Genomic DNA, 27780 nt, shown 5'->3' with positions numbered 1-27780 from the left:
ACTTGCTTCCTTTTCTGGCATCTTATTTAGCTCTGCCTCCCAGGGCTTCTCTGATTGCATTACCTTGTCTGCTTCTTCCACCTCCATATTCTCTTGGCTCAGAGTTTTTTCCTTCAGACTTAAGATCTTGAAGTGGAGGACTTTGGGAGGGATGTTTTGGGGAGGTCACATCCCGTAAATCTGGTGACCTCCCAAGTACATTGAGAAGGGGGCTGAAAGAGCATCTACCAGTCTTTTCTGTTCAGCCACCAGTGACCTTATAGGTACATAATGCTTTCATGTGACTAGTCAAAATTTGGAATGACTGGCACAGATAAACTGGTGGTAATCCAGCGGAGTCTTAACAGCCACCTCAATTAAAGTCCTGATAGCTGATCTTGTAGCTGAAGCTGTTCTTCGTAATTATTGGAGCTGGAGGCAAATGATATGTCACCTTGAGTCATTGAATATCTATTCTCAGCTATTTTTGTAGCACAAGCCCACTTTACAAAATGGGTAAGTCCAGGACAGGCTATGCTAGTGAATTGGTGTCCCCTAGGTAAAGCCTAATTGGTTTGCCAGTGCCTTCTGAGGTAGCCAAACCAGCAAGGGAGGTTGAGGGTGGTAAACTCCTGCTGTTCTTGTGCTAGGTTTATCCTCGAAGGTGGCTTCTCCCCAGTGAGAGAAATGACTTCTTCCAAGGCTGGATGCAGACTCTGAAAGCAGGTGGGGCTGTGGCTTGGCAGTAATTTGGATCGCCTTCCTGCAGCAGTCTTCACAGGCCTGAGGCAGGTCTTATCAATTCTTCATTCACCCTATGGAATTATCAGCTGCCTTCCTACCTCAGTGCACTTTAGTTGCAGAAAGGCTGTGATTACAGAATGACATAAATATGGCCACATGATGTCTACTTTCCTGGGGCAGATACACCAGTTTCACCATCTTTTATTGGATACAGAGCAATAAATTCTGTGATGCCCATGAGTCCTTTTTAAATACATACACACTCAGGTACATTCGGCAAAGGGCATCAGTGGGTAATGAACAAAGTGCTGGGATGGCAATGCCTGGGTAGGGTAGAGAAGTGGGGCCAGGGAAGGCCCCCTGGGGGCTGGAGGTACAGGCACCACTTTAGAAATAAAAGTAAAACCAAAAGCTATTCTCCACCCCTCTACCTGATGTGCTTGGGGTGGGGGAAGTATCCTCTCACGGTCAGGCTCAGGGCAGCGTGGCTGTGGGGAATGTAGGGCCTAGGGGCCAATTGTGGAGGTCCCCACCAGCAGTGCCCTCTACAGCCAGGCCTACTGGTGATAGCCATGAGGCAGGCTTGATCACCTCCAGCCTCTGCTCTGGATACAAGATCCCTGCTGGGGTGGCAGAGGAGGCTTAACTTTGCAATGGGGCACCTGCCTGATTGTCAGGGCAGTCTTGAGATTGGCCAAGGTCCCAAGGAGTTGGGGAGGAAGGCCCTAGTGTTTTGATCTTCACCCAGTCCTAAACCTTATCCTCAGGCAAGGGCTGCAGATGAGCACACTTGTCCAGTAATAAATACATACACACAATACATAGCACTATATACAGAGATGCAGACCTGGAACACGGCTGGGTGAGAAAGCATGGCCACCAGGGGTAAAAAGAGGTGTCAGGCCCCTGGGAGAGGGAAGTTAACACTCATTGAGAACTAGCAGGTGGGGACAGATCCCATCAGTGGGAGTTAACTCCTCTGGGCACTCGGGCCATACCCCACTCACCACCTCTATTTCCACTCCAAGTTTGCCAGGAACTGGGTCTTTGGCACCAGTAGTCATTCTGGAGAGGTCTTCATCTTAGCGCCTTAGAGGGATTGGGGCCTAGGGAGCTCCCCTCCTATCTCAAAATACTTGAGGCCAGGGCTGAGGGGCAAGTAGAACCCAAAGGCAAAGGACTACCGCCAAACTTTGCAACAGCAGGGTTTGGCAGTGGGCAAGCTCTTTTTTTCCTTTTCTTGTTTGAAGCAATTCCTGAGGACCTGACTCAACCTCTGCATCATAGGATGAGGAAAACTGAGTGGCTGTGATCTTTCTGTAGTCTTGGCCAATGAGAGTGGGGATTTAGTCTATTTCCTGCAGGGATTTGTGTATGTTCATCACTGCTTCCTGCCAGTGCTGTGGGAAAGCAGGCTGAGTGAGGCATGGAGTACTCAAGCCAAACTAGGTGCCAGGGCTGGGCTGTAAGGCAGGTTTAGTAGTAGTAGGGACACCAGTGGCCATCACCCATGGGACTGCTCCACAGACTTGGGGTCCCTGCTCAGGGCCTCCCTTGATTTTCCCTCTCAGATTTTTTTTTTGCATCCTATTGGGTGTGATATGAAGAAGGGCTCCCTTTGAGTGGGTAAAGGTGGGATGAGGTGCTTATAAATAAGCCAGGCTCTGTGTCCCAGTTCCCCATCCTGAGCTCTAGGTCTGTGGTTGCCAAGGAAGTGAGTAAATGGAGCACCCTAGCAAGCAAAAGCTCCCACTCAGTAGCAGGACTTATCCCCCTAGGGAGAGCAAATGAATAGCATCAGGGTGGGCGCTGCGAAGTTGCCTGTTCTCATGTGCATGAAGGCCAGTGTGCACAAGACTGCCAGTCCAGTGATGGGTGTACAGGAGAAGCTGGGACCTGGCATTTGTGCAGGCAACATGTACTCCCACATAGCTTTCATTCAGCCCCAGAAGATAAAGGGAGAACTTGGTGGGTTTTGTGGAAGGAGGGAGTCCTGTGGGAGGCATACTTGCACCTGGCAGGAGAGGAGTCTGTCTCCCTTTCATCCCTGGTGCTCTGGGAATGAATGAGTAAAGAGGCTAACATCAGTCCTTTTAGCACCACATCTCCCCACTCCTGTTTAGTGCCTGTGACTGGTGCCCTCCTTCCCCAGCGCTGGTATCAGGCATTCCAGTGAGTTATCACCCTGGGAGAAACTGCCCAGAGTCTTGTATTCAGGCAACCAGAATCCGATAGTTGGGTAGGCTTAGACCAAACAGGGCATTCCTTTGTGCTTTGTCCAGGAAACAGGGAGGGCAACACCTCTAGTCCTGGGATCGGAGGGAGCAGGGGCCATAGGAGTGCAGTTGGTGAGACAGGACAGACACACCCAGGTCCTGAGTGGATCTCCACCTTCCTTTCAGGGCCCTGGAGGAGAGGAAAGTTGTGCTGTTCTTTCCTGTGACCACTGGGTAGTGGGGAGGTGGGAACTGATGGAGGCAGCCTTAGGGGGTAGGGGCAGGGGCCACACAGCAAAGGCTTCATGTAAGACTGGACAGGAAGTTGCCAACATGACACCCTTGGCATTTCAGGTCTTCAAAGGTCAGGGACAGAAGAAGCCACAGGAAGAAAAAAGCACTAGGGGAGCTAGGTGCATTGCTGAGCCCCAGAGCCGGTAGCACTGGAGGACTTGTTACAAGGTAACTCAGGGCTGGGTTTTGATGTCCAAGCCAAGTTGTGGCAGAGATGGGTCCCTGGAGAAGACTAGGAAAGGAGAGGATCCCAACTCCTGCCAGGACTAGCAGCCTGTGGCTAAGGCTGGGACCTGATCTTGCACAGGAGTAAGGGAAACAGCCCTAAGATGGATTTAGCTTAGATGTTTGAAGTAACTGTCAAATTGAAGGTTGGCAAGACCCTCAGCCTCTAAGCCACTGTGGGAGTTCTGAGACGAACTGGAGGAGCCTCAGTCTTTGGAGTCTTGGAGCCAGAACCTTGTCTTTTGGGCACTGTGCAAAGGGGCCAGTGAAAAGCCCCATTGGCATTCTGTGGCTTCTCAGCCCCGAGGTAAAGACTCCACTGCAGACTCAACCCTTGGCTGGTGGAGATGACAAAAGGGGAAGTCCATTGAGGATGCTTTTCCTTGACCACAACCATATCCTCAGCAAGCTAACTTGACAAGGAAGCCAAGCATGTCACCCTCCAGGCCCCAGCTGAGTGGGCAGCCCAGTAACCCTCCTAGGCAGCCTTGGAACCCAAAGGCCATGGATTCCTGCCCAAGCACCTGTATTAGAAGGAAATTCCTTCTTGTTGCAGACAAGGCCTCCCAGGGCTGGCACCTGACCCTCCCTTAGATCCCTTGGGAATGAATGGTAAGTATAGAAACATGCACCTCTTAGCTTTGAATTTAGCCCCAGTTGTGTTGTGGGGTATGTGGTGGTTGGAAGGAAGAGTCTTGTCTATAGTAAGTTTTCTCCCCCTGGCAGTTCCCCTCACCCTTTGATAGGTGTGATCTCATCCTAGGGAGAAGTTCTGGGTAACTTTTTTCCCCCCTTCCAAGCCCACTCCGCTGTAGATCCACCCCAGGCCTTCAGCTGACCACAGTGCCCTAGGCCTTCTTGGTAACCCTGGAGAATGTGGACCTACAGCGTAAGCGAGCTGTCTGAAGGGAGGTCCTACAGCAAGCTGGGACAGGTAGGTGGAAGAGAGCCCTCCTTGCCAAGTCTTAAGCTGCCTCATGGAGCCCCTCTGGCCTGGGGCCTGGCAGAAGCCTCTGACCATAGGACAGGGTCTCAGGAGGAAAAGGCCTGCCCAAGCAGCTGAGGAGCCTCTGGGTTGTTATTGCAGATCCTCCATGCGATGACACCAGGTGCTGGTGGTGACAGCTCCTCTATGGCTGTGGCAGAAGCCTGCTCCAGCTGGGGATGGGGTGGGGGTTGGAGGGCAGCTTCTGTCCAAGCTCCTGCCCCTGGGAGGCAGTGCCCTCGGTCACGCCTGTAGCTCCACTGTTCCAGAAGGACAGGATACTCAACCCTTAGCTGGAAGCTGGAGCAATACTAGGCCACTGAAGGTCCAGTTCAAACCAGGGTCCCTCTGGAGTCCAAAGAGCGCCATGGTATGGGGCTGAAAGGGGCCCTGCCGCCCCCAACCCGGGTTAGCAGCTGCCTTCCACCTTGATGTGCAGGATCTTAGAGAAGCCGGGCCTCCGACGCAGGGCCTGCAGACCAGACCCTGGGTTAGTTGTCTCTCGGAACTGGGCAGGTAAAGTCTTCCTGCCATGCATTTACAGGCCACCAGCCCTAGCCTATGGATTTCACTCGGGGTCTTGGATGGTCTTAAAGCTAATCTCTCACCTGGAGTTTTGTCACCATATCCTCAAACAGCTTCTGGGCCTCAGGGCTGCTGGGCTCCTTGAAGTAATCAGCAATTCCAATCTGTACCACAATGGACTTGAGGTTCCGGCAAATGCCTGGGAAAAGGTGGGTAAGGGAGGCCAATGGTTGGCCTGGGTAATGGGGCTGCCTCCTCTCCTCTCACTAATGAATGAAATCAGACCCTCACTGAGGAACAATTGTATACTCGACACTGGGAACATAAATGGCAAGCCTGTGCTGGCCAAGGCACAACTGGACGAGGGAGAAGGTGGATGATGGCACTTTTGTAGGATGAGCAGGTGAGAGTCAACTGCTCAGAGGCTCTAGCAACTTGTCCAGCAGAAGAGACAGCTGTGGCCTGGGCACTTGGAAATAACTTACAAGGAATAAAGTGGCTGAGGTAGGGCTGGCACACAGGGAAGATGATGAGCAAACTGCCATGGGACCAAAGGACGTAAGGGGCTGGACGTGGCTATAAAGTCAGGGTGAGGTGAGTAGAGCAGGCAGGTAGAGACTGAGGGGCCAGGAAAGCACAGTTTCAGGGGCCGATTAGTGCCTTCACCTCAGGGCGTGCTGAAGCAGAGTGGAGAAGAGGGTCCTGAAGCTGATAAAATCTGGGCACAGGGCCTCCCAGGGGCTGCATGGTCATGGATGATGGTCTCAACTGGGCAGGAGTGGCCTAAGCTGAGCACCTATGTCCTCACTTTGAAGGCAGAGGAATGACTGAAAATAGTGGTATGAGGGAGGTGGGCAGAGGAAGCATGATTTGGAGTCCAGGGAGAAAGAAGTCCTTACCCCAAGAACTGTCCTGGGGGGCCTCATACACATTATCACCTTTACTCTCCCACCACCTCCATCTTCTAGAAGCATGATGGCAAACCTATGATACGTGTACCACAACTAGCATGCAGCGCCCTCTCTGATAACATCATGAGTTACATGAGTTTTTTCTAAACTACAACCTCGGTATTCAGGTTTAATTGAAGGTTTTGGGTTGCAATTTGGACACTCGGTCTCTAAAAGGTACTACCTTAGAAGATGGGAATATAGGACTCTTGAGAGGTAATTTCCCTGAGGTCACACAGCTAATGAGGAATAGAGCCAGATGTGGAACCTAGGGCAGTCCTGCTCCAAAACCTGTTCCTAACCTGTCTGTCTTGGCTAGAGACTCACACGAGGCCAGTGGTAGTGCACAGCACAACAGGTATCTGTGGAACTACCTACACCAGATACCAGAGGATCTGAAACACCACACTGGCCTCAGAAGCACTGGTGGCAAAGCCAAAACAGAACCCTGGTCCATGTACCCCCAGCGCTGGTGCTTGCTGATTAGGAGGGATAGGGAACTGGTTTTGCTACTTGCTGCAGGGCATGGTGATGGGTGACAGCCTTACCCTGCCCTGCATTCCCAGATTACTCACTGTTGAAATGCAGCAGGGCCTTAGGGGTGACAGGGGTAGCTGTGAGCACCAGCATCTCTAGTCCCTTCAGGCCTTCTCGGCAGACCTCAGCTGCCACCTCCTGGGTGATCTCTGACACGTGGTCCAGCTCCAAGACCTGCAGCCGCATGCAGTTTCTTGCTAGAAAGAGGAAGAACAGAGGCCTTGCTGACAAACTCCAGGTCACCTCCTGCCTAGCACCCTGGGTCCCCTGCCACCACCCTGGCTCAAGCCCATGTGGAATTTTACAGGGCAGAGTTGCACTCTTGCCTGGCTCTCATCACTCCCCATCCCAGTCCCAAGGAAAAACTCACCAAGTGATGCCAGGCCCTGCACCCCACAGCCGGCGCCCCCAACCCCCAGGGCCCGGAGGTGGGGCCAACAGCGACCAATCATCTGCAGGCAGCGGTTACTGAACCGTGTAGGCTGCTGGCTGGAGAATGGAGAAGGGGCCATCAGAGAGGCCTCTGGATACCTGGCATCCCATATGTGCTCCCTGGGGACCCTTCCTTGCCTCTGGCAAGTGTCCCACTAACAACCCAGCTGGGTAAGACAGGAAACTGGAATTATCCCTGACTCTTCCCCCCTCACCTACTATATCCTGCAGCTTCTGATTCCTGAGTAACTACAGAACCACAGTTCAGACCCTCACTGGCATTCATCTAGATTACTATCAGTCTCCCTGCCAGTTAATGTTCCACACTGCTGACATTGCCCATTCATTCCTATAGCCACCCAAGAGCATCAATCAGCATATGGTTATCGTGTCTGCTATGACAGAACAACTGAGCCAGGCCTTGAGGGTGCAGTAGTAACAACATAGACAGGGTCCCTATCCTCAAAGCATGCACAGTCTATTGCACAGAACATTAGCAATGGGATCTTTTTGTTGTTGTTGTTCTGGGGATCGAACTTCGGACCTTGCGCTTGCAAGGCAGGTGCCATAACCACTGAACTAAATCCCCGGCCCAGCAATCAGATCTTAATCCCCTTTTAAAAAGCTAAAATCCCCCAACAGCTTCCCACTACTTTCTAGATAAAATGCAAAAACCTAGACCCCTTAGCAAGGGCCCTTCCTGGTCTTGCCCCACCTTCCTCTCTGTACTTGGTTGGCTCTGCCTGCCCCACTCCACATCAGACTTGCCCTTTTCCTGAATACCATCCCTCAACATTCATGCAGGTGGCAGACAACTCTTTGGCATCTGCCATGCATTTGATACCAGGGACACAGAAATGGACATTTAGATTCTGGTGAAGACTAAGCAGATCTAATCCCAGCAGATCTGCTGAGAACTGTGATTACACTGTAAGAGACTGAAACAGAAGTGACTGCAATAGCTGGGCATGGTGGCACACGCCTATGATCCCAGCGCTCAGCAGGCTGAGGCAGGAGGATCGCCATGAGTTTGAGGCCAACCTGGACTACATAACAACACCCTGTCTCAAAAAAAAAAAAAAGATTGCAAAATAGATGATAACAGGACTAGGTGTAGTGAGAGTTAAGGCAGGAGTGCTATGACAGATTCCACCAAAGTGTTAGTGAAGGAACACTGGGTGGTCTGGGAGAAGCTGACATGTGGAGACAGGGCTTGAAGGGCAAGACATGGAGCAGAAAAGCATGGTAGTTTGAGGAGCTCAGAGTAAAGTAAGGGATAACTTCACATCCTGGATTCTCCAAAAACCAGCTCTTGTATATTAAACAGTGTCCCTAAACCATTTGTCACATGTCAAACAAACCTGGGTGGTTTTTAGCTAGTGTTTACTGAACACTTACTGTGAGCCCTGCAGGCTCTGGAGATATGATCTCATTGGAGTCGGCAACATCCCTAATAAGGTTGGTAGGGATTTAATATCACCTTCACTTTGCAAGCTGAGAAACTGAAACATGGTTGGGTTGTCCAGAATGGTACTGCCTGCAAGCTAGGGCAGAACTCCAGGTCTGATTTCAAAGCCCTGCTCTCAAAGCCTCAATGCACAGATTATAAATGTGAGCAAGTCTGTCTGTCTCAGCAATCTACGGAATGGGTTCAGATCTGCTCAGTCCTTAGTCCCAGACCAGGTCCAACCATGTCCCCTCTCCACCCACCCATGTGGGCTCACCAGGGGTGAAGTGGTGCCACCTGGAGGGAGACAATCTCTCTGCAGCCTGCGCCCAGGGCCCAAATGACCTCATGGCCCACAGGGTCTGTGGCACTCCTGTTGAAAAGAAAAAACTGGAGGGGCCCACTGTGGTGGCTTCTGCTCCTGCCAAGGGTTCCTTCCCTTGGGCTACAGAGCTCTTAGGTCCTTCTGCCTGAGAACCTGGGGGAAGGTCATGCAGCATCTAGGGATCCTTGAGCCCCAAGGCCAAGAGTACATGGGCTTACTTCTGGTGGGGGGACCCACCTGTAGGTAACGGCCTGCAAGGCACGGCAGTAGCAGCTGGCCAGCCAGAGTGAACGGTCAGTGAGGATGTTGGGACAGTGGGAGATGCGCAGGATCAGCAGGTTCCCCCCTGCTGCCTTTAGCAAGGACTCCAGCCCTGCTTCAAGGCAGCCCCTGGGGACAACCAAGAGGTCAAGGAACTGCCTATGATCACCTCCTGCCCTGGGAAGCATCCTCCATGTGGTTGCATGTCTGTGGCCCAGGAACACCCACCCCATGCAGGCCTCACCGGGTACTGCGGGCATATTCCTCCTTGCTCTCCTTCTTGCCCCGCTGTCGGGGCTTAAGGTTCTGCAGTGTCAGTGAGTGGGCCTGGGTGCACCACTGAGCCAGCATTGCCAGGAACTGTGGAGAGATAGAGGGTTCTTGGAGAAAATGGGCCTGAACTTGGTTGGCTGAAGATGGACCGTTGCCAAAGTAGAAGGCCCCGTGAAAGCACTTTTAGGAGGGCCAGGCTGGAGGTAGGGTGCTATAATGGTTGCAAGGTCCAGATTCTGCCAGAGGGGAAGGTGGCTTCCCAGCAGGGCAGGGGCAAGCACCTTGGAACAGACTCGGGCATTCTCGAGCAGCACCCTCGTCCAAACAGCAGGGTGGCGGGCCACGAAGCGCCAGTCCCGGCAGACCTCAGCGGCATGCAGCAGTGTGCGTGTGTCCAGGTAGGTGAAGATGCAGAACAGGGCAGCTCGCATCTTGAGGATCTCTGGGCTGATGACCTCGTTGGAGCGTGAAGGGCTACCCCTCTCCGATCGCCTACCTCGCCCACTGCCTCCCTCAGGGCGGGCTGCAGAATACAGGGAATCAAAGGGGACAGTGGAAAGTTAAAGGCCAGTGTGAGACTGTAACCCAGGATCTGGGGCAGGATAGGAGCTGCAGGAAGAATGGGGATGAGAGACCATCCTGGGGACTAGTGCACTGAGCGGGAGGACAAGGGGCAGAGGCTTTCCTCTCCTCTATGGTACCATGGCCCTAATTTTACAAATTAAGAAAAGGTGCTCCTTCCTCATGTAAACCTTTTTAAGGGTCACCCCTGAGCCTGACCCTGGAACCTCCTAATCTACTCACAGATTTGCATGCTCTGGGTGCAGATGGGAGGGGTTCTGCCCCACTGTGCCAGGGGCTTCGGAGTCTATAGTCGGCACCCAGATACTCTCCTCTACATGTTACTAGGCCCACCATGTGCAATGACCCCTTTAGAGGCAGACCTGAGCACCCTGTGCCACTGCATCCCTGTCACCCGAGTCTCTCTACTTTGTAAGAGGGGTGAGCGAGTCTGGGGCAAAAGGAGAAGAGATGCAGGAGCCCTGGAAGTTCACTGCCTCCGCCCTGTGTCACCTGAGGAGGCCCAGTACTCTGGGGAAGGTGGCCTCTCTACCCCCTGCCAGGACTTACCTGAGAGCCTACAGCTGCTCAATGGCCCGGCCATAGCAGGCCCAGAACGAGGGACATCCGAGGGGCCCTCGGCCTCTGACTCAGTGGTTCGGGAGCCCACGTCTGAGACATCACCCTCTTCTCCCTCAGTACTGTGTCGGCGGGGTCTGCGCTGCCAATTCTGGATGGCCTGGCGCCGCAGGCCTGAGCTGCGAGGGGGCTGGGACCGCTCTGAGCCACCGTTGGTAGCCTGGGCCCGTGAGCCCAAAGCCCCAGGGCCACTGTCCTCAGGGGCCCCCTCCTCTTGCCGGGGCAGCTCCAGACTGTCACTGTCATAGCAGCCTGAGCTCTGGGATGCAGCTGGCACACGGCTGGAAGCCCTGGGGCAGGGTGGACCCGATGGTGAGGGATGAGGGGCACCAGGCTGCCTGAGCTCCCCACCCTGCCCCTACCACTAGCCAAGAGCAACCCATCCACCCTGCTTCCCAACAGCTCCCTCTGAGTATGGAAAGGCAGACAGGTGACCCATGGAGGATGGCACAGGAGGAGGCAAGCCCTCAACAGGCCCGAGGTTCTTTCCAGGTTAAGGGTGGGCTGTGTGGGGCAGACCCAACCCAAGGCTTACCCTGTGCTGGGAGAGGAGCCATGCCGGGACACCGCATATGTGCTCGGCATGGCTGGGCCCGCGTGGTGTTCTCGCTGTGGACCCCAGAGCAGGTGGAAAAGGAAGGGTAGGCAGAGGAGGCAAGATGATGAGCAGGCAATGTCAGGAGGAAGAGAGCATAAGATGGAGAGAAGAGAGGAAGGAGAGACAAGAAGGAAAAAAGTTGGGAAAGATGGACGAATGGACAGACAGACAGCCCCAACAGGCAGGTTCACCAGCACCCTTCCCACACCCACCCGACACCCAGACCCGGGATTGTGGCTCCTGGGCTCAAAATTGCAGAGATGGGCAGAGATGGACCTCTGAGGGCTGGGCTGCTGGACCACACCTTGCTATTGCTTCAGAGACTGCACTCCTGCCCAATCAGAGAGGCGTCCTGTTCCTAGACCCCCTACTTTGGTCCTGGGTCTGCTCTCAAGGGAAGAGCCAAAGAAGGGGAAGCATTCCAGGGGGTGTGAGGCTGTCTGTGAGCGCAGGCTGTGGGGGCCAGGTGAGAGGCTGGGGGCACTCACCATTCTGCCTGGGCCCCGGGCCCCGGGCCCCGCACCACTGCCCCCACCTCCACGCCCCAGGCTGGCGCTGGGTGTGCTGCCACAGCTGCTGCTGATGACCTGCAGCTGGCGCTCAGCTCGGTCAGCACGTTCCAGGAGCTCCTCGATGAACTGCTGCAGTCGCAGCTTGGCACTTGCCTCCCGTGCCGCTGTTTCCTTCAGGAACTGGTCAATCTGCACCACCTCCCTGGGCCCAGAGCAGTCTCTTACCCCAGGGCCTCAGCCTGGCTGCCCCCCACCCTCTGGAGGACAGTGTGGCTAGTGGGAAGACACGGCCCAGCTGCTAATGGTCACACAGAGCCTTGCAGAACAGACCTCGCACACAGGCAAATGCCACACACACAGAAATGCAAGCACAGTGAGTCACACTCATACTCCACCTAGCCCTAAACACACAACTAGACAGAACACTTTGGCTCTACACAGAAATACTTGGAGGCATACACAGTCCTATATACAACCACCTCCAGGCACACACAGAACCTACACCTTCATTCCATACCAGGACACGCTGGCTCACATGGGAACACAGAGACATACTCAGTTACCTGTGACCTCAACGCACAGCCATGTACACTTGTCCAAACAAGTGGCCCAATACATAGCCCTGAGTGGAGCCCCATACATTCTTATCCACGTCCTCATCTCATCCTCATTCTCAGGCACACACTTAGTCTGAGACGTGCAAAGAAACTTGGAGGCACAGGCACACAGACACTCAAGATACACATCCTTTCAGAAACACTCCAAAATACATTGTCACATCAACACATAGAGAAACACACTCAGACGCAGAAGCAGAGTTTGTACCAACTACCGGAAGCTGCACCAACATACTGCACATCTACAGTTCCCTGAGTATATTCTCCTAAAGGCATCCACGGTTGTTCACACATCTATTCAACACTTACTGAGCACCTTCTGGGTGTCAGGCACTGTTCTAGGTATTGGGGAAACTTCAGTGAACAAAAATAGAAAAACCTCTGCCTTCACAGAGTTTATATCGAAATGGAAATAGTTAAACACCTACATAGTTCATAATCCTACATCCTATAAGACTGAAGAAGTGAGGAGAAGCCAACAAAGATTGAGAAAGAGCAGACAAAAAGACAAGGAAATCCAGGGACAGCACCTTGGAAGCCAAGTGAAGAAGTGTTTAAGGATCAGCTGAGTCAACTGCTGATGGGCTAAGTAAGATGAACACTTGGTCTCACCAACGTGAAGTGACCTGAGGACAGAGGTGGGGGTGGAAACCTGACCAGAGTGGGTTCTAGAGAAAACCCCAAGAAAGAAATTGGAGACTAAGAGTATAAGAACTACTTTCAAGGAGTTTTTTCTGTAAGGAGGAGAGGGAAAGGGGAAGTAGCAAATGATGAGATAGTCAGGGAAAATCTGATAAAGGAAACAGGAGAGGGGAAAATTGGGCCATCTTTGAGCAGGCAAAAGGGAAGATGATATGGTGCCCAAATGCAGGTGTTGGCCTTGGCTGGGACAGAGAAGGACAAGAAACAGGCAGTCAGCTGGACATGGTGTGGCACACACTTGTAATCCCAGCACTCTGGGAGGCTGAGGCAGGAGGATCAAAATAAAGAATAAAAAACGCCTAAGGGTGTAACAGTGTCAGATGGAGGCCCTGGGTTCAATCCCCAGTACCACACACACACACACACACACACACACACACACACACACACACACACACACAAAAGGAATACTTTAAATTGTATTTAAACCAGGCACAGTGTCACATGCCTGTAATCCTCAGCACTCTGGGAAGCTGAGGCAGGAGGACTGAAAATCTGAGCTCAGCCAGGACAATTTAGCAACTTGCTAAAACCTTGTTTCAAAAGTGGGGGAGGCTCAGGTTTGGCTCCATGTGAAGGCCCCGTGTATAATCCCCAGTGACAAAACAAAAACAAAAACCAAGGCAGTCTTCACAGACAAGCACGTGGTTCCAAACACACACTACTATGACACTCTTGGACCCACGGGCATCACCATTCCATGCTCATCACCACAGATCCCATACTACAAAGCCATGGCCACATGCAGACACTCGGGGTGGTGGCTGCGGCAAGGTGACACAGGGACACACTGCGACAGTACTCACTGCTGCTTGCGGCTCAGCTCCTGCTCCTTGTGCACCAGGTCCTGCTTGAGCGAGGCCAGCAGCTCCACGCTCACGTCCACCTGGCGTGAGAGCTCAGACGCGCGCTCCTCCAGCTCCTCCTTCTCACGCCCCAGCCGTGCGCTCTCCTGCCGCGCGGTCTCCAGCTCCGCAGCCTTGCGCTCCAGTTCAGCCTGCAGCCGGCCCACCTGGCCGGCGATTTTCTGCTCTACCTCCTCGCTCAGCCGCTCCAGCCGCCGGTCCACCTCGAGCTTCTCCAGCGCACGGATCTTGAGGCGTGCCAGGCCCTCCTCGTACGCCACATCGGCTGGCGAGGGGGATGCGGGCGAGGCGGAAGCGGGCCCGGAGCAAGGGCCAGGCCCAGGCCCGGGCGGTGGCGTAGAGCATGCCGAGGACGCTACAGACTTGCGGGCGAACAGCTCCCCCAGGGGGATCTCGATCTCGCGCAGCGCGTAGCGCGCGGCGGCGGCGGGCACGAGACCTGGCTCAGCCAGCTCCTCGCAGGGCAGGCTGGCCTGCACCAGGTCGCCGGGGAAGTGGGCGAGGGGCGCGTGGTGGTGGTGGTGATGCAGCAGGTGTGGTGCGGCGGGCGCTGGCCCAGCCGCCTGCTCCTTGCCCTGGAAGGATGTGCTCTCGAAGACCTCACGCCGGGCGCCGGGCACGGCCAGCAGGGCGGCGGGCTCGGGCGCCAGGGGGAATCCCGAGGCCGCAGCGGCAGCGGCAGCGGCTGCTGCGGCGCCGTCACATATGCTGTTTGTCTTGGAGAGAATGTACAGCGTCTCATACGTGTGGCTGTATTCCAGGTGCGCTCGCAGCGACGACAGGCTCCTGAAGCGCTTGTGCTCCCCACAGCGGGGGCAGCGGTACGGCAGGTCCAGCGAGGCCATGGCCCCGCTGCCCCCGCGGTGTGCCGGCTCCACCGCGGCCCCCTGCCGGTCAGCCAGGCGCACTCATGGGGGGCCGTGGGTGAGCCCCGCTGCGGGATCAGGAAGGCTCAGGGGGCCCGTGGCTAGGTCTGAGGTGGCTAGAAGAGAGGAAGTAAGTCTTAGGAGGCTGGTATCCCACGCACCCCTCCCAGGCGCGGTGCTCGTCTTCCGCCACTCAAGGGGAAACTGACTTTCCCAGGAAACTGGTGGGGCCAGGGGTGTCCAATGACCAGACAGCCCAGAAGTGGTGGCCTGCTCTAGATGGTACCTGGTGCGAGGGCCTGTACATGTATCAGAATAAGATAGTGAAAATTATTTTTAAAAAATTTTTAAGGAATTGCGGATTTTTATTTATTTTTTGGTACCGGGGATCGAATTCGGGTCCTTGCGCCTGCGCAGCAGGCGGCGAAACCACCGAGCTAAATCCCTGGCCCCGGACTTTTGTTTGTAATGGTTCTAATCTAGAAACAACCCAAGTGCTCATCACTAATAGAATGGATAAATGGTGATATATTCGTAAGGGATTACTATCCACTAGTAAGAAAAGGAACTGTTGATATGCACAACAACATGGATGATTTCATTTAGTTTTGTGTTTCAGGAAAGAAGTCAGACCCAAAAGTGCATACTGCAGGATTCCATAGAGACGGAGTCCCAGAACAGACAAAATTGATAACGACAGAAGTCGGAGTAGAGGTTATCCTTCAGGGATATATGGATTGGGTAGGGCAGAAGGGATCTTTTATGATGCTGAAATGTTCTGTATCTTGATCAGAGTAGTGCTTACATATGTAGACAATCACCAAGATGGACCTAAGATTAGTGCCTTGTATGTACTTAATGTATGTTACATCTAAAAAATCCTTAAAGAGAAGATGCTTGTTGGGTGTGATGGCACATGCCTGTAGTCCCAGCACTCAGGAGGATCATCGTGAGTTTGAGGCCAGTCTGGGGTACATAGTGAGTTCAAGGCCAGCCTGAACTACATAGTGAGACCTTGTCTCAAAAAACAAAACCAAAACAAACAAGAAGATGCTTACTTTCAGCTTACTTTCATTTCTGGCAAACCTCACCCATCACACAAACTAGACTTTGGTACCGTGGCACTTATGAAACTGTGTGTGTCACAGGTCCTATTCCTGTCTGCACTACACCCAACCGTCCCTGCTACTCCAGCCACTGAGGTCCTCTTTGCAGACCTGGAAATGTTTAGGTAGGCTTCCAGTAAGTGTCCCTGCCAAACTTTTACTCCAAGAGCAGTATTAACTGTCTTCCCCACACTTTCTGGCACAAGTGCGTTATGGCACCCTGCCCCTTTCGTTCTCAACTCCTGCTGCTCCTCTCTGCCCATCTCTGGCTTCCTGTCACCCTTGCCCTCCTTGTGGGGTCTCTAACCTCTTTCTTACTGCTGTCCTTTTCCTAATAGCCTGCATTCAGCTCCAACACCCTCTGCTGTCATTGTGCTCCTCAGGATTCCAGACCACCAGCTACTAACTGGATAATCCAGTTACATCAAGGGTCTTCATTTCCTTGGTCCCTCCATCTTCTTAAATGGCCACAGTGCTACCCAGTTTGAACTTTCCTGAGTTCTGTGACTTCCTATTCTTTCTGCCTTCCGAAAATTACCATCTCTTTGTGCCCTCCCCCCCCAGCAGTCTGGTTCACTCCCACAGATTCACTCACACTTGGAAGCTGCTGACTGTCAGCTCTATCTCTCCGTCCTGATCTGCTCCTGAATTCTTTCGACATTTCCACATGGGTGTATGGGTAGATAACTCTTCCCTTTCCCACCCAGTACCCAGTCCTTTTCATAGTATCTGCACCCTGCTCTGACCTTGGGGAACCACCTTCCTTGGCCACTTTCTCAGTCTGTCCATGTGTCCTGGGGGTTGTGACATTGCCAGATGATCAGAGACTTGGGATGGGCATAAAGCGCCCAAATTGAACCAATGAACCCCAAGACTGTTCTGGAACTACTAAGAGGAGAAGCATCCTCCTTGGGCTCAGGTTTCTAAGGTGTTGGGGAGGATCAGAGTACTAGGGCTATCTTTTATCTCTTTTTGGGAGGAGCCACCTGGGAAAGAAGCCAACTCAGAAAAGTGAAACTGAGATGGAGAGAGAATTTCTTACAGACATTATAAAACCCCGGCCTGTTCAATTATGTGAATGAATCAATTCCCCTTTTTGCCTAACCTACCTGTAGTTACAGTTGGGTCTGTCCTTATACCAGGAAAAAAGTCCTACTCAAGAAATTGGAATTAGAGACAAAATTTTCTTTTCAATTAAGTTCTAAAAAGACTGGCATAAGAGTATGGCTTCCCCCACTGCCCACTCAGAAGATGGTGAACCCCATCATACAGCAGCAAAGCAGCTGACTAAACTATTTCTCACAGTCGCTGGAGCTGCGGCCATGTACCTACCAAGACTGGAACTTTAGGAGATTTATAGGAAAATGTCAGGATGTTGGCAGTGTGATCTCTCCTGTAGCCTCAGTCAGGTCCAGCAAGAAAGACACACACTCTGGTTGACAGGGGCTCATCTGAAAGCAGAGGAAGAAAATGGCTTGCTAGGAGAGGCCCTTTCTGCCTGAGGCCAGTAACCCAATACGGCTTAGAGTGAGATAATTAAGAGCCAGTTCGGCACTTCTAGCTAGTCCGCTCAAGCAGAGAGGGAGGCTGGAAACTCAAAGGGAGAGCAGCCTGCGGCCTGAAACCCTCTTGACTCCTCAGACCCTGCTGTGCCCTGGCATCACAAAAGTTTCCATTATAAGCAGCCTTTTGTTGAGACCTATCTGGAGAAGGAAGGGGAAAAGTGTTCTGCCTCCAGGACGGCCAGCTGTCTAGGGATTTGTACTGCCTTGAGGCAGAGGCCTACTGAGAGGCCCCAGAACCCTGGGTTCCTGATGGGTGGAGCACGTGAGCCTGCTGCTAACAGACAACCCTCTCCTCCCTCACCACCACCACCACCAGGGACTCCATTCAACAATTCTAACTTTCAGGGCCAGGGATTTAGCTCAGTGGTTCCACCGCCTGCCTCACAAGCACAAGGACCTGAGTTCCATCCCCGGTACCAAAAAAAGAATTGTAACTTTCAATAAGGTCTTTAGCTTTGGCTATTAGCTCCAGGGATGACCGAATGCAAATTGACTGAGAAGCCTCCTAGTGATTAATGGAACGGTACTGCCAGAAATCCCACAAACCTGGAAAGCAAAAGCAAGATTACTCACCCCTGAGATTGTGCCCTCATCTCCCCCTACACCTTAACCCCTTAATGCCCTCTCATATGGGGCCACAGAGCCCCAAGACAGAGATAGCAGAAGCAGAGCAACTGGCTGGAGAGCCAGGGAACCTTTCTTGCCCTTCAGTCAAGGGTGTGGACAATGCGGGAATGTTTGTCCTCCCCTTGCCTCTAGGAGACTTTTTTTTTTTTGCTTAAATTCTTTTATTGGTACATCTTAGGTATACAATACATTTACATTTATCATTGGGTGCTTGTACCTGTACATATGATGTATCTTGCTTCTTATTTTTTCCCCATTACCTGTGCGCCCTTCCCTATTTACATAAACCTTGTTTTCATTTTTTTCTTTCCTTCCCCTCCCACTTCCCCTACCCTTTGGACCTTTTCTTCCTATTTCAAATTATCAACTATTCGTTTTAATCATTTTAATCCTTATTTACACTTTCAGTTTCTCACACTAGAGAAACTATTCAGTATTTACACATGTGTGTCCTATTTATTTCACTTAAGAGTATCGCCTCAATGTGCATCCATTTAGCTATAAATGTCTAGTTTCTCATTCTTTATGTCTGAGTAGTACTCCATTTTATTAAAAAACCACATCTTTATCCAGTTTCCAGTTGATGGGCACTTGGGCTATTTCCAAGGAGACTTTTTCTTTCAGCTGTCTAATTTTCCCTCTATCATGGTAGTCTGGCCACAAACTGAAAGACCCTAAGGGGCTAGTTTAATACTTAACCAAACAGACAGGCCTTCCTAAGGTCTTAAGTTGGAGCTGAGGATGTGGAATGGTTCCTTCCAGAGATGGTATAGCCATGCTTTAAGTCTTGTGTGGAATGGTTACATTATGATAAACAGGAAAATATTTTAAAAATTACCTAGGAAGGTCTGTGTAGATCTCAAAAAGCTAAGAAGTGGAATGTAGTGTTTATTAAAACATTTATTGTTTTTGCTGCTCAGTTGTAGTCCCTCTTTGTGGATTGACCCCCAATTTTCCCTTAGAGAACCATTTTCCCCACTATGAATGGGTTTGGATGGGGGACTGCAGCGATTAGCTCTAGGACAGCACATGTGACCCTCAATCTGTTCCATTAGCGATCAGGTCAGTAATGCACACATAGGCCAGTATAGGCACCCCAGGACCTATGCTCAGCTGGCAGAACAGGAGCCTGTGGAGCTGCTTATGGCCATTTCTGACCTCTTTTTGGGAGAGAAGAAAAAATTCCTGCTCATATCACTTGAATAGCTATATTTAGATGCACCTGAAACTTCCACCCAGGACTTGTCAGTTACATGGAGCAATATATTTTTTCGTAGCTTAAAACATTTGAGTCAGTTGCTGGTCTTCTGTAAGAAGACTCAAGGTGACCACAATGACCCATAGTGTCAAAAACAAATCCTAGGGCCAGGGATTTAGCTCAGTGGTTCCGGCGCCTGCCTCGCAACGCAAGGACCTGAGTTCGATCTCCGGTACCAAAAAATAAAAAATAAATAAAAATAAAAATAAAAACAAATCCTAGACTTTCCCTCATCCACTCCTTTCAGCATCCCTGTTTCCTTCAGCAGTGCCACTGTTCTCCCAGCCATACCAGTGGCTATCTTGATTCTTCTCTCTCTCTGCTAACCATAAAGAGCTATTGGCTTTTCTTTGGAATGCTTTTAACACACTTTATTATTGTTATTTTTTTGCAGTACTAGGGATTGGATAACCTAGGGCCTTTACACTGAGCTATATCCCCAGTCTACCTCCTCCACAAAATTTTTTTTTTTTTTGGTCGTGAGGATCAAACTTGGAATCCTGCACTTTTGAGGCAGGCGGTGGAACCACTGAGCTAAATCCCCGGCCCTACTTGGATTTCTTTAATTATCATGGTTGGACATTTTTCTTTACACTTGTCAGTCATTATATCTCTTTGGTGACTTGCCTATGTACTATTTTGTTCATTTTTATACTGAACATTCACATTAACTTATTGATTTGCAAAGGTTTTTTATAATATTGATCCTTACTCATTTATATACTGCCAATATTTTCTCAAGTACGTTGATTGGCTTTTACTTTTGTTTATGGTTTTTATTGATATGCTAAAGTTTTAAGATATGATTTAGTAAAAATCTTTATGATTTCTGATTTTGTCATGCTTAGGAAGTCTGTCACTATCCTAAGATTACATATAGATACATTTGTTTTTGCTATCTGTGACTTCATTTTTTAAAATTCCAGATTTGAAAAAAAACTAGTACTTCAAACAAATAATCATAAACTGAAAAGGACTTGGTAGCACACAAACACTTCAGGATATATGAGTTTCTTTTTTACATTTGGATTTTTAAGCCATGTAGAAATTTCTGGTGTGCATGGTGAGATAGGGATTCAAAACAAATAAGTTTTCATTATGGACATTTTCAAATATACTAAAAAATGGAATGTTGTGATGATCCCTATGAACCCATCTTTTAGATTCAACAATTAATAACTCACGGCCAATTCCACCCACACCGTGTGGCACTGGGGATCGAACTCTAGGTTTAATGCATGATAGGCAAGTACTCTACCAGTGAGCTACATTCCCAGCCCTTTTTATATATTTATTTTAAAATTTTGAGACAGAGTCTCATTAAGTTGCCCAGGCTGCCCTCAAGTTTGTAACCCCCCGCCTCAGCCTCTGAAGAAGCTGGCATCCAGGTGTGGGCCACCACACTCAGCTTCGTGGATAATTTTGTTTCATCGGCACATTGCTCTTCTTCTTTGTACTTGCCCCATTGGTGACACTTGGCTAATTTTTCGAAAATCCTAAGTATATTGCACAAATACCTTAGACTTAACTTTCTTTTTTATTTTATTTTATTAAAAATATTTTTTTTTCGGTACCCAGGATAGAACTCAGGACCTTGCACTTGCGAGGCAGGTGCAGCACCCCTGAGCTAAATCCCTGGCCCTTAACTTTCTTTTTTGGTTTTGTTTTGTTTTTTGGGACCAGGGATCGAATTCCGGTCCTTAAGCTTGTGGGGCAGGCAGCAGAACCACTGAGCTAAATCCCCGGCCCCTTAACTTTACTTATTTATTTATTTATTTTTGGTACCGAGGATCGAACTGGGGTCCTTGCGCTTGCGCAGCAGGTGGCGAAACCACTGAGCTAAATCCCCGGCCCAACCTTTTTTTTTTTAAAATAAAAATAAATAGTTGGTAATTGCTCCAATCTCATTATACTTTGGGTATATTAAAATCCAAAAGCAGCCTTGGGAAGTTAAGCCAGAAGATGGTGCTCTGAAAATACCAACAAAATAAAACATTCCTTTGGAAAAGTGGGTGGGGGGGACAATTTTAATTATGACAGCGCTATCAGGTACAATTCTTGGCCTAAATGCTTAAAAATCCAAATGAACTAAATGCTTTCCTAGGAAAATATAAATTATCAAAATTGACTCAAGAATAGAAAACCTGAACAGACTAGTAACTATAGACAAAACTGATGAAGTTGGCAGAGTGACCACAGATATTAGTTCAGTGTACACACACACACAGCTGTTCAAGAACAAGGTTATCCTGTAATATATAGTCAGCCTGGTGTCAGGGCGATGTGCCTGTCCTTCTTGACTAAGTGCTAAACAGGTCTTTCCTGTGGGTGGTATCTTTCAGGGCCATAGAAACACCCAACCTTCTTCCTCCTCACTAGGTATGATGAAGACACACAGTCAAATAAGATCTAGTCTTTGCCTTCAAGTAACCTATGATTTCCTGGGGCAGACTGATGTATTAGACAATGTGGTCATGAGACAAACATTATGCAAGTAGCTGGCACAGGATTCTACACTTAACTTAGCTCAAGGAACTGAATGACTGAGAACCCCCAGAGGTGGTAGAATCTAAGTTGACTTTTGAAGAACAAAGTAGAACTGCCAGGTGAAGAGTGGCAACTACAAGGACCAGGAAGAGAACAAAAGCATTCCAAGCCAATGAAGTAGGATGTACAAAGACAATGAAAAGAGTAGGATGTACAAAGACAAAGAAAATGAGAGAGTATGCCTCCCTTCCTTAGAGAACTAAGATGTATGGTCCATGAGGGTAGAGACATATGTCTCAATCTCTGCTATTTTCCTAACCATGTATAAAGTGCCTGGAATGGGAGAGCTGCTCAATAACTGTGAAAAACAAATGGATGGCAAGAATTTGACCAGACTTCGACTTTAGAGGATGAAATAGAGAATGCCAAGGTCAGGAAGAGTTGTTGGAACATTAGAAGTAGAAATACTTTACTTGGGCCAGGGATTTAGCAAGGTTGTTTCACCGCCTGCTGTGAAAGTGCAAGGACCCGAGTTTGATCTCCGGTACCAAAAAAAAAAAAAAAAAAAAGAAAAGAAAAGAAAAGAAATACTTTACTTTTATTGTTATAAAATTTTTGATGTTGGGGATTGAACCCAGGACCTTGTGCATGATGCTAAATATGTGCTACAGTAAGTTATAGTAAGTTACACTGCCAGCCCTAGAAGTGGAAATTAAACAAGGTAGCAAGAGTGTGAATGGAGAGAAAGATGGATGTGGAGGGAACTAAGGAAGGAAAGTTTTGAAGGCCTGATGACAGAATGACTATGGCAAGAGGAAAAGGGAGAATCAAGGATGAATCTCAGGCCTCAGGTTTTTTCCCCCAGATTTGAGTTTTGAACCACTGGGTAGATGGAGATGTGGCTCAGTAAGAAGGGAAATGGAAGAGGACAGGTCAGGTTTTGGGGGAGATATCACAAGTTTGGTTATGGATTCCATGAGTCTGAGGTTCCAATGGGCCTTGGAAGTAAAGCTATTTGGTACAGGCTGGGCAACACAGAGCCTAAAATACAGTTTTGGCAACTTAATCATAAAAATGACAGTGGATGAGCAGGGCCAGGGAGAAGTGCAGAGAGAAGACAGCAGGGAGAGAAGATGGATCCTCAGGGAGGAAGGGAGGGAGGGAGGGTGGGAGAGAGCAAGAGAGAGAGAGAGAGAGCATGAGAGAATGAAGAAATTCCTCACCACTGATAGCAGACCTGGAAATTCTGACAGGAACCTTAGGGAGAGAAGATGTGAGGGAGGGAAGGGGTGGGCAACAGTGGAATAATGCTGACAACTCCTGTAAGAGAAGAAGTGGGACAGGCCCACTGGTGACTGTCAAGAAGGCTTCTTTAAGGAACCTGGCTGATGTGGGTTGAGAAGTGAGGTAAGGCAATGAGTGGACACAAAAGCTCCACTGTGAAGGGGAGGAGGCAGCACAGGAGAATCTAGAAGCATTTTTAAGGTAAGAGATGTGTTGGGCATGATAGCCCACATTTGTAATGCCAGCTACTCAGAAGGCTGAGGCAAGAGGATTGCCAAGTTCAAGGCCAGCATCAGCAACTTAGTGAGATCCTGTCTGAAAAATGAAAATAAAAAGAGCTGGCACTCCTTGGGTTTGATTCCCAGTACAAAAAGTAAAGAAAAAGAAAAAGAGAGAGAGAGAGAGGGAGACCTGAACATATTTAAATCCTTCTTAGATACAACCTAATTCTATTCTATACTATCACTTGCACTGGTCTAAGGCACAAATGACTCAATGCCTTAGACCTGAAACTGATAGTAATTCTTTTTTTTTTAAAGTGCTTTTAGAAGCAGCCAGTAAAGAGGCAGAGAATTAAAAAGAGCGCTTTTTAAATGTTGGCAGCTCAAAGCTCAATATAGCTAATAACGAACTCACAATACTACAGTACACATCCTTAAACTTGCTTCATATGTTTTTCCATTGCAACCAACAGCTCATCTACTCAGCACCCTGGAGAGCGACCCCATCTTGTGTCTCAAAGTCAAATCTCATCAATCGTTATTGACCACACTATCTTCTAAATATATGACTCTACTTCTTCCTTTTCCTGTAGCCAGTATCCAAGTTCAGACCCATATCTTCTTCCATCTAGACCACTTATAGACTTCATTCTATCTATCTGTCTCCACCTGGGATCTCCAGTCTTCCAGTGTCGAATTCTCAGGGCTTCCAAAGTTTTTTTGCCAGTATCAATCCAATCATGTTGCTTTTACTCTAAAACAATCTCTGAAGGGTAGCCATGTTTAGAGAAGTAAAATCCACCTGCCAAGCTTTGGTAGCTCTCCTTTCCTCCCTCAATGAGCCCTGTGCGGCTTTTTTGCTCTACCTTAGGTGCCATCCAATCTCCAAGTCTAGGCTCATGGTGGTCCCTTTTCCTGGGACTCCCTACTCCAATTGGTGAATTCTGCAGGTCCAGCTCAAATGCCACCTTTTCCATAAATCCTTCCCTGATCCCCTCATCCAGTTCCAATCACATCACAGCATGAGTCACTCCTTACCATAGCTCTTCAAGGATAACACATAGGGCAGGAATATTAGGTTCCTTCCTACATATACACTGGAGGCACGGACAATGCAACTGATTTGTTCTCACACACAGTAGATAGACATCAGTATGTTTCTTAGAGGAATCACACTGAATAACAGACAAACTGATTGATTTCATGTAACTAAGCACATTCTGCTACTCATCATCATGGAAGTGGATGAAGTGGTTACAATTAAGTGAGTCCCAGAATCATCCTGGATAACAGGTGCTTTCCTATCTTTGCTAGTGACTTACTGGGAGGTCAGAATGTTTGTCTCCTCAACACTATGACTCATTCTAGCTGAGCTCCATGGTCTAGAGCTTGTCTGCTTCATTCTGTCTTATCTACCCAGCAAAAAATGTCAAGCACAGGCCCATACTAGACAATGGATATATAAAAACAAATGACAGTTGTGCCCCGAGGGTACTTGCAGCCTAATAATCAAAGCAGTGGACATTTATCTCATAATTATCATGGTCAGATACCATGCTACTCATTTTGTCCTCACAACAGTAGTGCCAAGTAGGTGGGATTTTTTCCATGCTAGGATGAGGAAACTTGGGCTCAGAGTGCCCTAAGCACTTGTTCAAAACCAGTGAGGACTATAGCAGATTGTTGCTTTGGGGTCCTCCAGGAAGCCATGCCTCTCAGTATTCTTGCCTTATGTGGCCCCCTGTCACACTGAGTCAGGGCTTGGCCATGTGCCTTTCTTTGGCCAGAGGGACACTAGCAAGCCTGATGCAGGCACAAGCTTGGTAAGCAGTAGAATTTGTCCTCTTAGGATAGTCCCTTTTGGGATCCTGCTGCCAAGAGAAACTCAGGCTAAACTACTAAATGAACAGAGGCTATGTGTAAAGAAACCTAGAGGATGAAAAGCCACTTTGATGTTCAACTTCTGCCAGTCTCCTAGCTGAATGCAGCTGTGTGAGAAATTCCAAGTGGGACCAGCAGAGTCCATAGCAACAGTCATGGCCAATCTATAGACCATGAGAAATACAGTAATAAGTCATTGTTGTTCAAAGTCTCTAAATTCTGTATTGGTTTATTACATATCAGTGAATGCCTGAAACCATGACTAGAATTTGAATCCAGCACTACCTGACTATGCTCTTAGTCTCAGCACTATGTTCCTTCTGGCTAGGAGTAGAATATCATACCAACCCTGAATTATTCACAGATGAGCCCACAGTAGTACTCAATGAATCTGTTGAATGAATAAATCTTAATCAGAGAGGCAGAAAGGTCTAGGGAATGAAAAAGCAGGATAGCAGTCACCTTTCAACAATGGTCACCTCCTTCTCATTATAAATATTCCTAAACAAAATCAAGCTAGGCATTCTTAGATCTAAAAACAACTGTGAATTATTTCCCCCCTTCCTTCCTCTCTCTCCCTCAGTGTCTCCCTCTCTCTTTCTTTCCCTCTCAAATTTAGATAGGTAAAATTTTGAAGTTTGTAGTTCGTTTTTGGATGGTTCCCACCTCATGCTCAAATCTGGCCCCAGCTTCCCACCATGACCGCAGGTCATTCTCTCCCTCCCACTTAGCCTCCAGGGCCCAACTGCTTTCTCCCTCTTTCCATATAAAATCCACATGCAGGAAAGGAACAGAAAAGGCAGAAATTACAAAAATAGGGGAGGAGGGTTTGGATGTTATTACATGGATTTAGAAGCCAAAGAAATGAAGCTCTAGGTGCTTTGAGGAGGGAGCTGCCAGCAGGTGGAGGTATTCTAAGGATGGGGAGGCAGCTGGAGGTATCTATACTCCCATTATGCCCATGTGGTTGGAGAATAAAAAAATGCCCCTGACTCTAAATCCCTCTGACCTCCTAGAAACCCTGGGCCCTGGCCCTGTGGTTGTGGCCCCAACACTTGTACCTGCTGAACAGTCATTCCAGCCTGGTGAGGACCTACAAGGGCCAAAGCAGCCAGTCCTCTGCTTTCTGGTAGTCCTGACTCTGCCTTTTGCTTTCTAAGCTCTCCCTCTCCTGCTCCAGCAAACATGCACACACCTCCCAAGGTCACACACACAGGCTCCAGCACCCGGATCCCACAATCAGAAAACCATCTAGGTCCCTTGCTGCAAACTCAACCTAAGGGAAAGAGAGCAGGCCCCACGCAGTACTAAAAGGCAGGCTTCAGGCGGCACAAGCATGGTCTGTCTGTCTGTCTGACACACACACAGATACATACACACACACGCAAAGCAATGCAGTGGGGCCCACACATCCAGAGACACTGTGGGCACAGTCACCCTCACAGGCACCAGGGTGTGAGGAGCCAAAAACATGCGTGCACACACATGCACACCTCGAGTATCACACGTGCACACCGGCACGTACGGACACCCGCACAGGTGTCCAGCCAGGCCTCAGCACCAAGCCCTTCCCACCCGCTCCCTCAGGGCTGGGATTTGGGGGGGCTCTCCCTCCTTCGTCCCACTGTCGCCGGCTCTCCAAGGTCCAGTGGCCCAGTGGGGTTCTGGAGCCCGCCCCCACCCACCCCCAAACAGGCTCTGGGAGCTACAGGCTAGAGGGGGGAGGGGAAGCCTGGTCTCAAACCGTTCTGATTTCAATTCCTTAAATTAACCCCTTCCAGCCTCTGGCCGGGCCTGCCCAGAATCCCTCTGGGCTGGGAGGCCTCCCCGGCCTCCGGAGAGCAGAGGGGAGAAGGAGGGGGAAAAGGAAGCAGCGGCCGGGGTCCTCCCCGCCTCGCCTCTCTGGGAGCGGTCCGCAGCCCTCCGCGACTCGCCCTTACCTCCTCCACCCCGCAGTGGGGCCAGGCACCGGGGCCTGGGTTGGGGGCCTGGGTGGGGGTGCAGAGGCAGAGGCAGCCCCCGAGTGCCGGGTCGAGACGCAGGGCCGCCTCGGGGCCTCAAACCGCGTTCCCCTCCGCAGCCTCGGGTGGCCGCGGCTAGCGCCCCCGCCTCCTCTTCGGGTTGGGGCGGCCGAGCCTTCCAGCCAGTCGCAGCGGGAGGGGCGCGCTAACCGGGTGGGGGAAGGATGGAGGAGGAGGGGAGGAGGAAGGGGGCGCGCGGCTGGAGGACAGTCAGGGAAGGGGGAGGGCGGCAGCGCGGAGGTGGGGCGGAGTCGGCCCCTCCTCCTGGGCGGGCTCTCTGGCGAGCTGGGGGAGCGGCAGAGGCGGCCAGAAGCGGCTGCGCCGGGACCCCACGTTTTCCGCGGAAGGTGGCTTCTGTGGGGGAGGGGTCCGCGGCGCCGCCCTGAGGGTGCAGAGACCGCTCGTGCCGCGCCACTCCCGGGCACCAATTTTCCTGCCTCCGGGAACTACCCAGTGCACTCACTTCTCTGCCCCTCGCATCTCCAGCTGTGGCGTCTGCTGCCCACCTTCAATCAGGGTCTCTTCGCCCTTAACCTTACCACTCCGCTTGGGCCTGCCCTCGCCTGATCTGAAGTCTACAGAACCGCCCACCTCAGGATTTGACCGAAAAGGGGATGGGAAATGCGCCCTGATCCTCAAGCGGCCTCTTGAGCAGCGTGCCTGGGTCGTAGGCTAGACGACCTCCGGTCAGACGAAGTCTTCCCAGAGTCCTCTTGGGACAATCCCCTCTTGGCGGCGTTCACGGCTGGGTTAGGTCCCGCCATATATTCGGACTC

At 50.4% G+C, this 27780-nt stretch overlaps 1 protein-coding gene across 2 annotated transcripts; it reads right to left on the bottom strand.

Moving 5' to 3' along the window:
- Window positions 1-885: 885 nt before the first annotated feature.
- Fbxo41 (F-box protein 41) lies at window positions 886-27216 on the bottom strand. 2 transcript variants are annotated; one of them, XM_004849859.3, is made up of 14 exons: window positions 26924-27216; window positions 16993-17111; window positions 13629-14670; window positions 11480-11705; window positions 10929-11002; window positions 10325-10683; window positions 9475-9716; window positions 9165-9280; window positions 8897-9049; window positions 8612-8707; window positions 6826-6944; window positions 6494-6652; window positions 5052-5167; window positions 886-4915 (listed from the first exon to the last, which is right to left on the bottom strand). In XM_004849859.3, exons 3-14 carry the CDS (start codon window positions 14531-14533, stop codon window positions 4853-4855), a joined length of 2628 nt encoding a protein of 875 aa, XP_004849916.1. In that variant the 5' UTR covers window positions 14534-14670; window positions 16993-17111; window positions 26924-27216; the 3' UTR covers window positions 886-4852. The 2 variants fall into 2 exon arrangements, with proteins under 2 accessions (XP_004849916.1, XP_012929477.1); XM_013074023.3 differs by lacking the exons at window positions 16993-17111; window positions 26924-27216 and having other exon boundaries at window positions 886-3129; window positions 13629-14665.
- Between the last annotated feature and the right edge of the window lie 564 nt (window positions 27217-27780).

The sequence above is a fragment of the Heterocephalus glaber genome, unplaced genomic scaffold (assembly GCF_053883595.1).
Source record: "Heterocephalus glaber isolate CG9 unplaced genomic scaffold, H.glaber_assembly_v1.0 deba00001496, whole genome shotgun sequence".
In the NCBI taxonomy this organism is placed as follows: domain Eukaryota; kingdom Metazoa; phylum Chordata; class Mammalia; order Rodentia; family Bathyergidae; genus Heterocephalus; species Heterocephalus glaber.
This window is presented reverse-complemented; position numbering and strand designations above follow the sequence as displayed.

What these genes read in the sequence shown, in the direction of transcription:
- Fbxo41 (XM_013074023.3), bottom strand. Translation starts at nt 14,533, where the DNA reads ATGGCCTCGCTGGACCTGCCGTACCGCTGCCCCCGCTGTGGGGAGCAC. An exon ending in GAGCTGAGCCGCAAGCAGCA is followed by an intron (nt 11,706 to 13,628) that starts GTGAGTACTGTC and finishes CTCTGGGCCCAG; the next exon opens with GGAGGTGGTGCAGATTGACC. An exon ending in ATGCCCGAGTCTGTTCCAAG is followed by an intron (nt 9,281 to 9,474) that starts GTGCTTGCCCCT and finishes ATCTCTCCACAG; the next exon opens with TTCCTGGCAATGCTGGCTCA.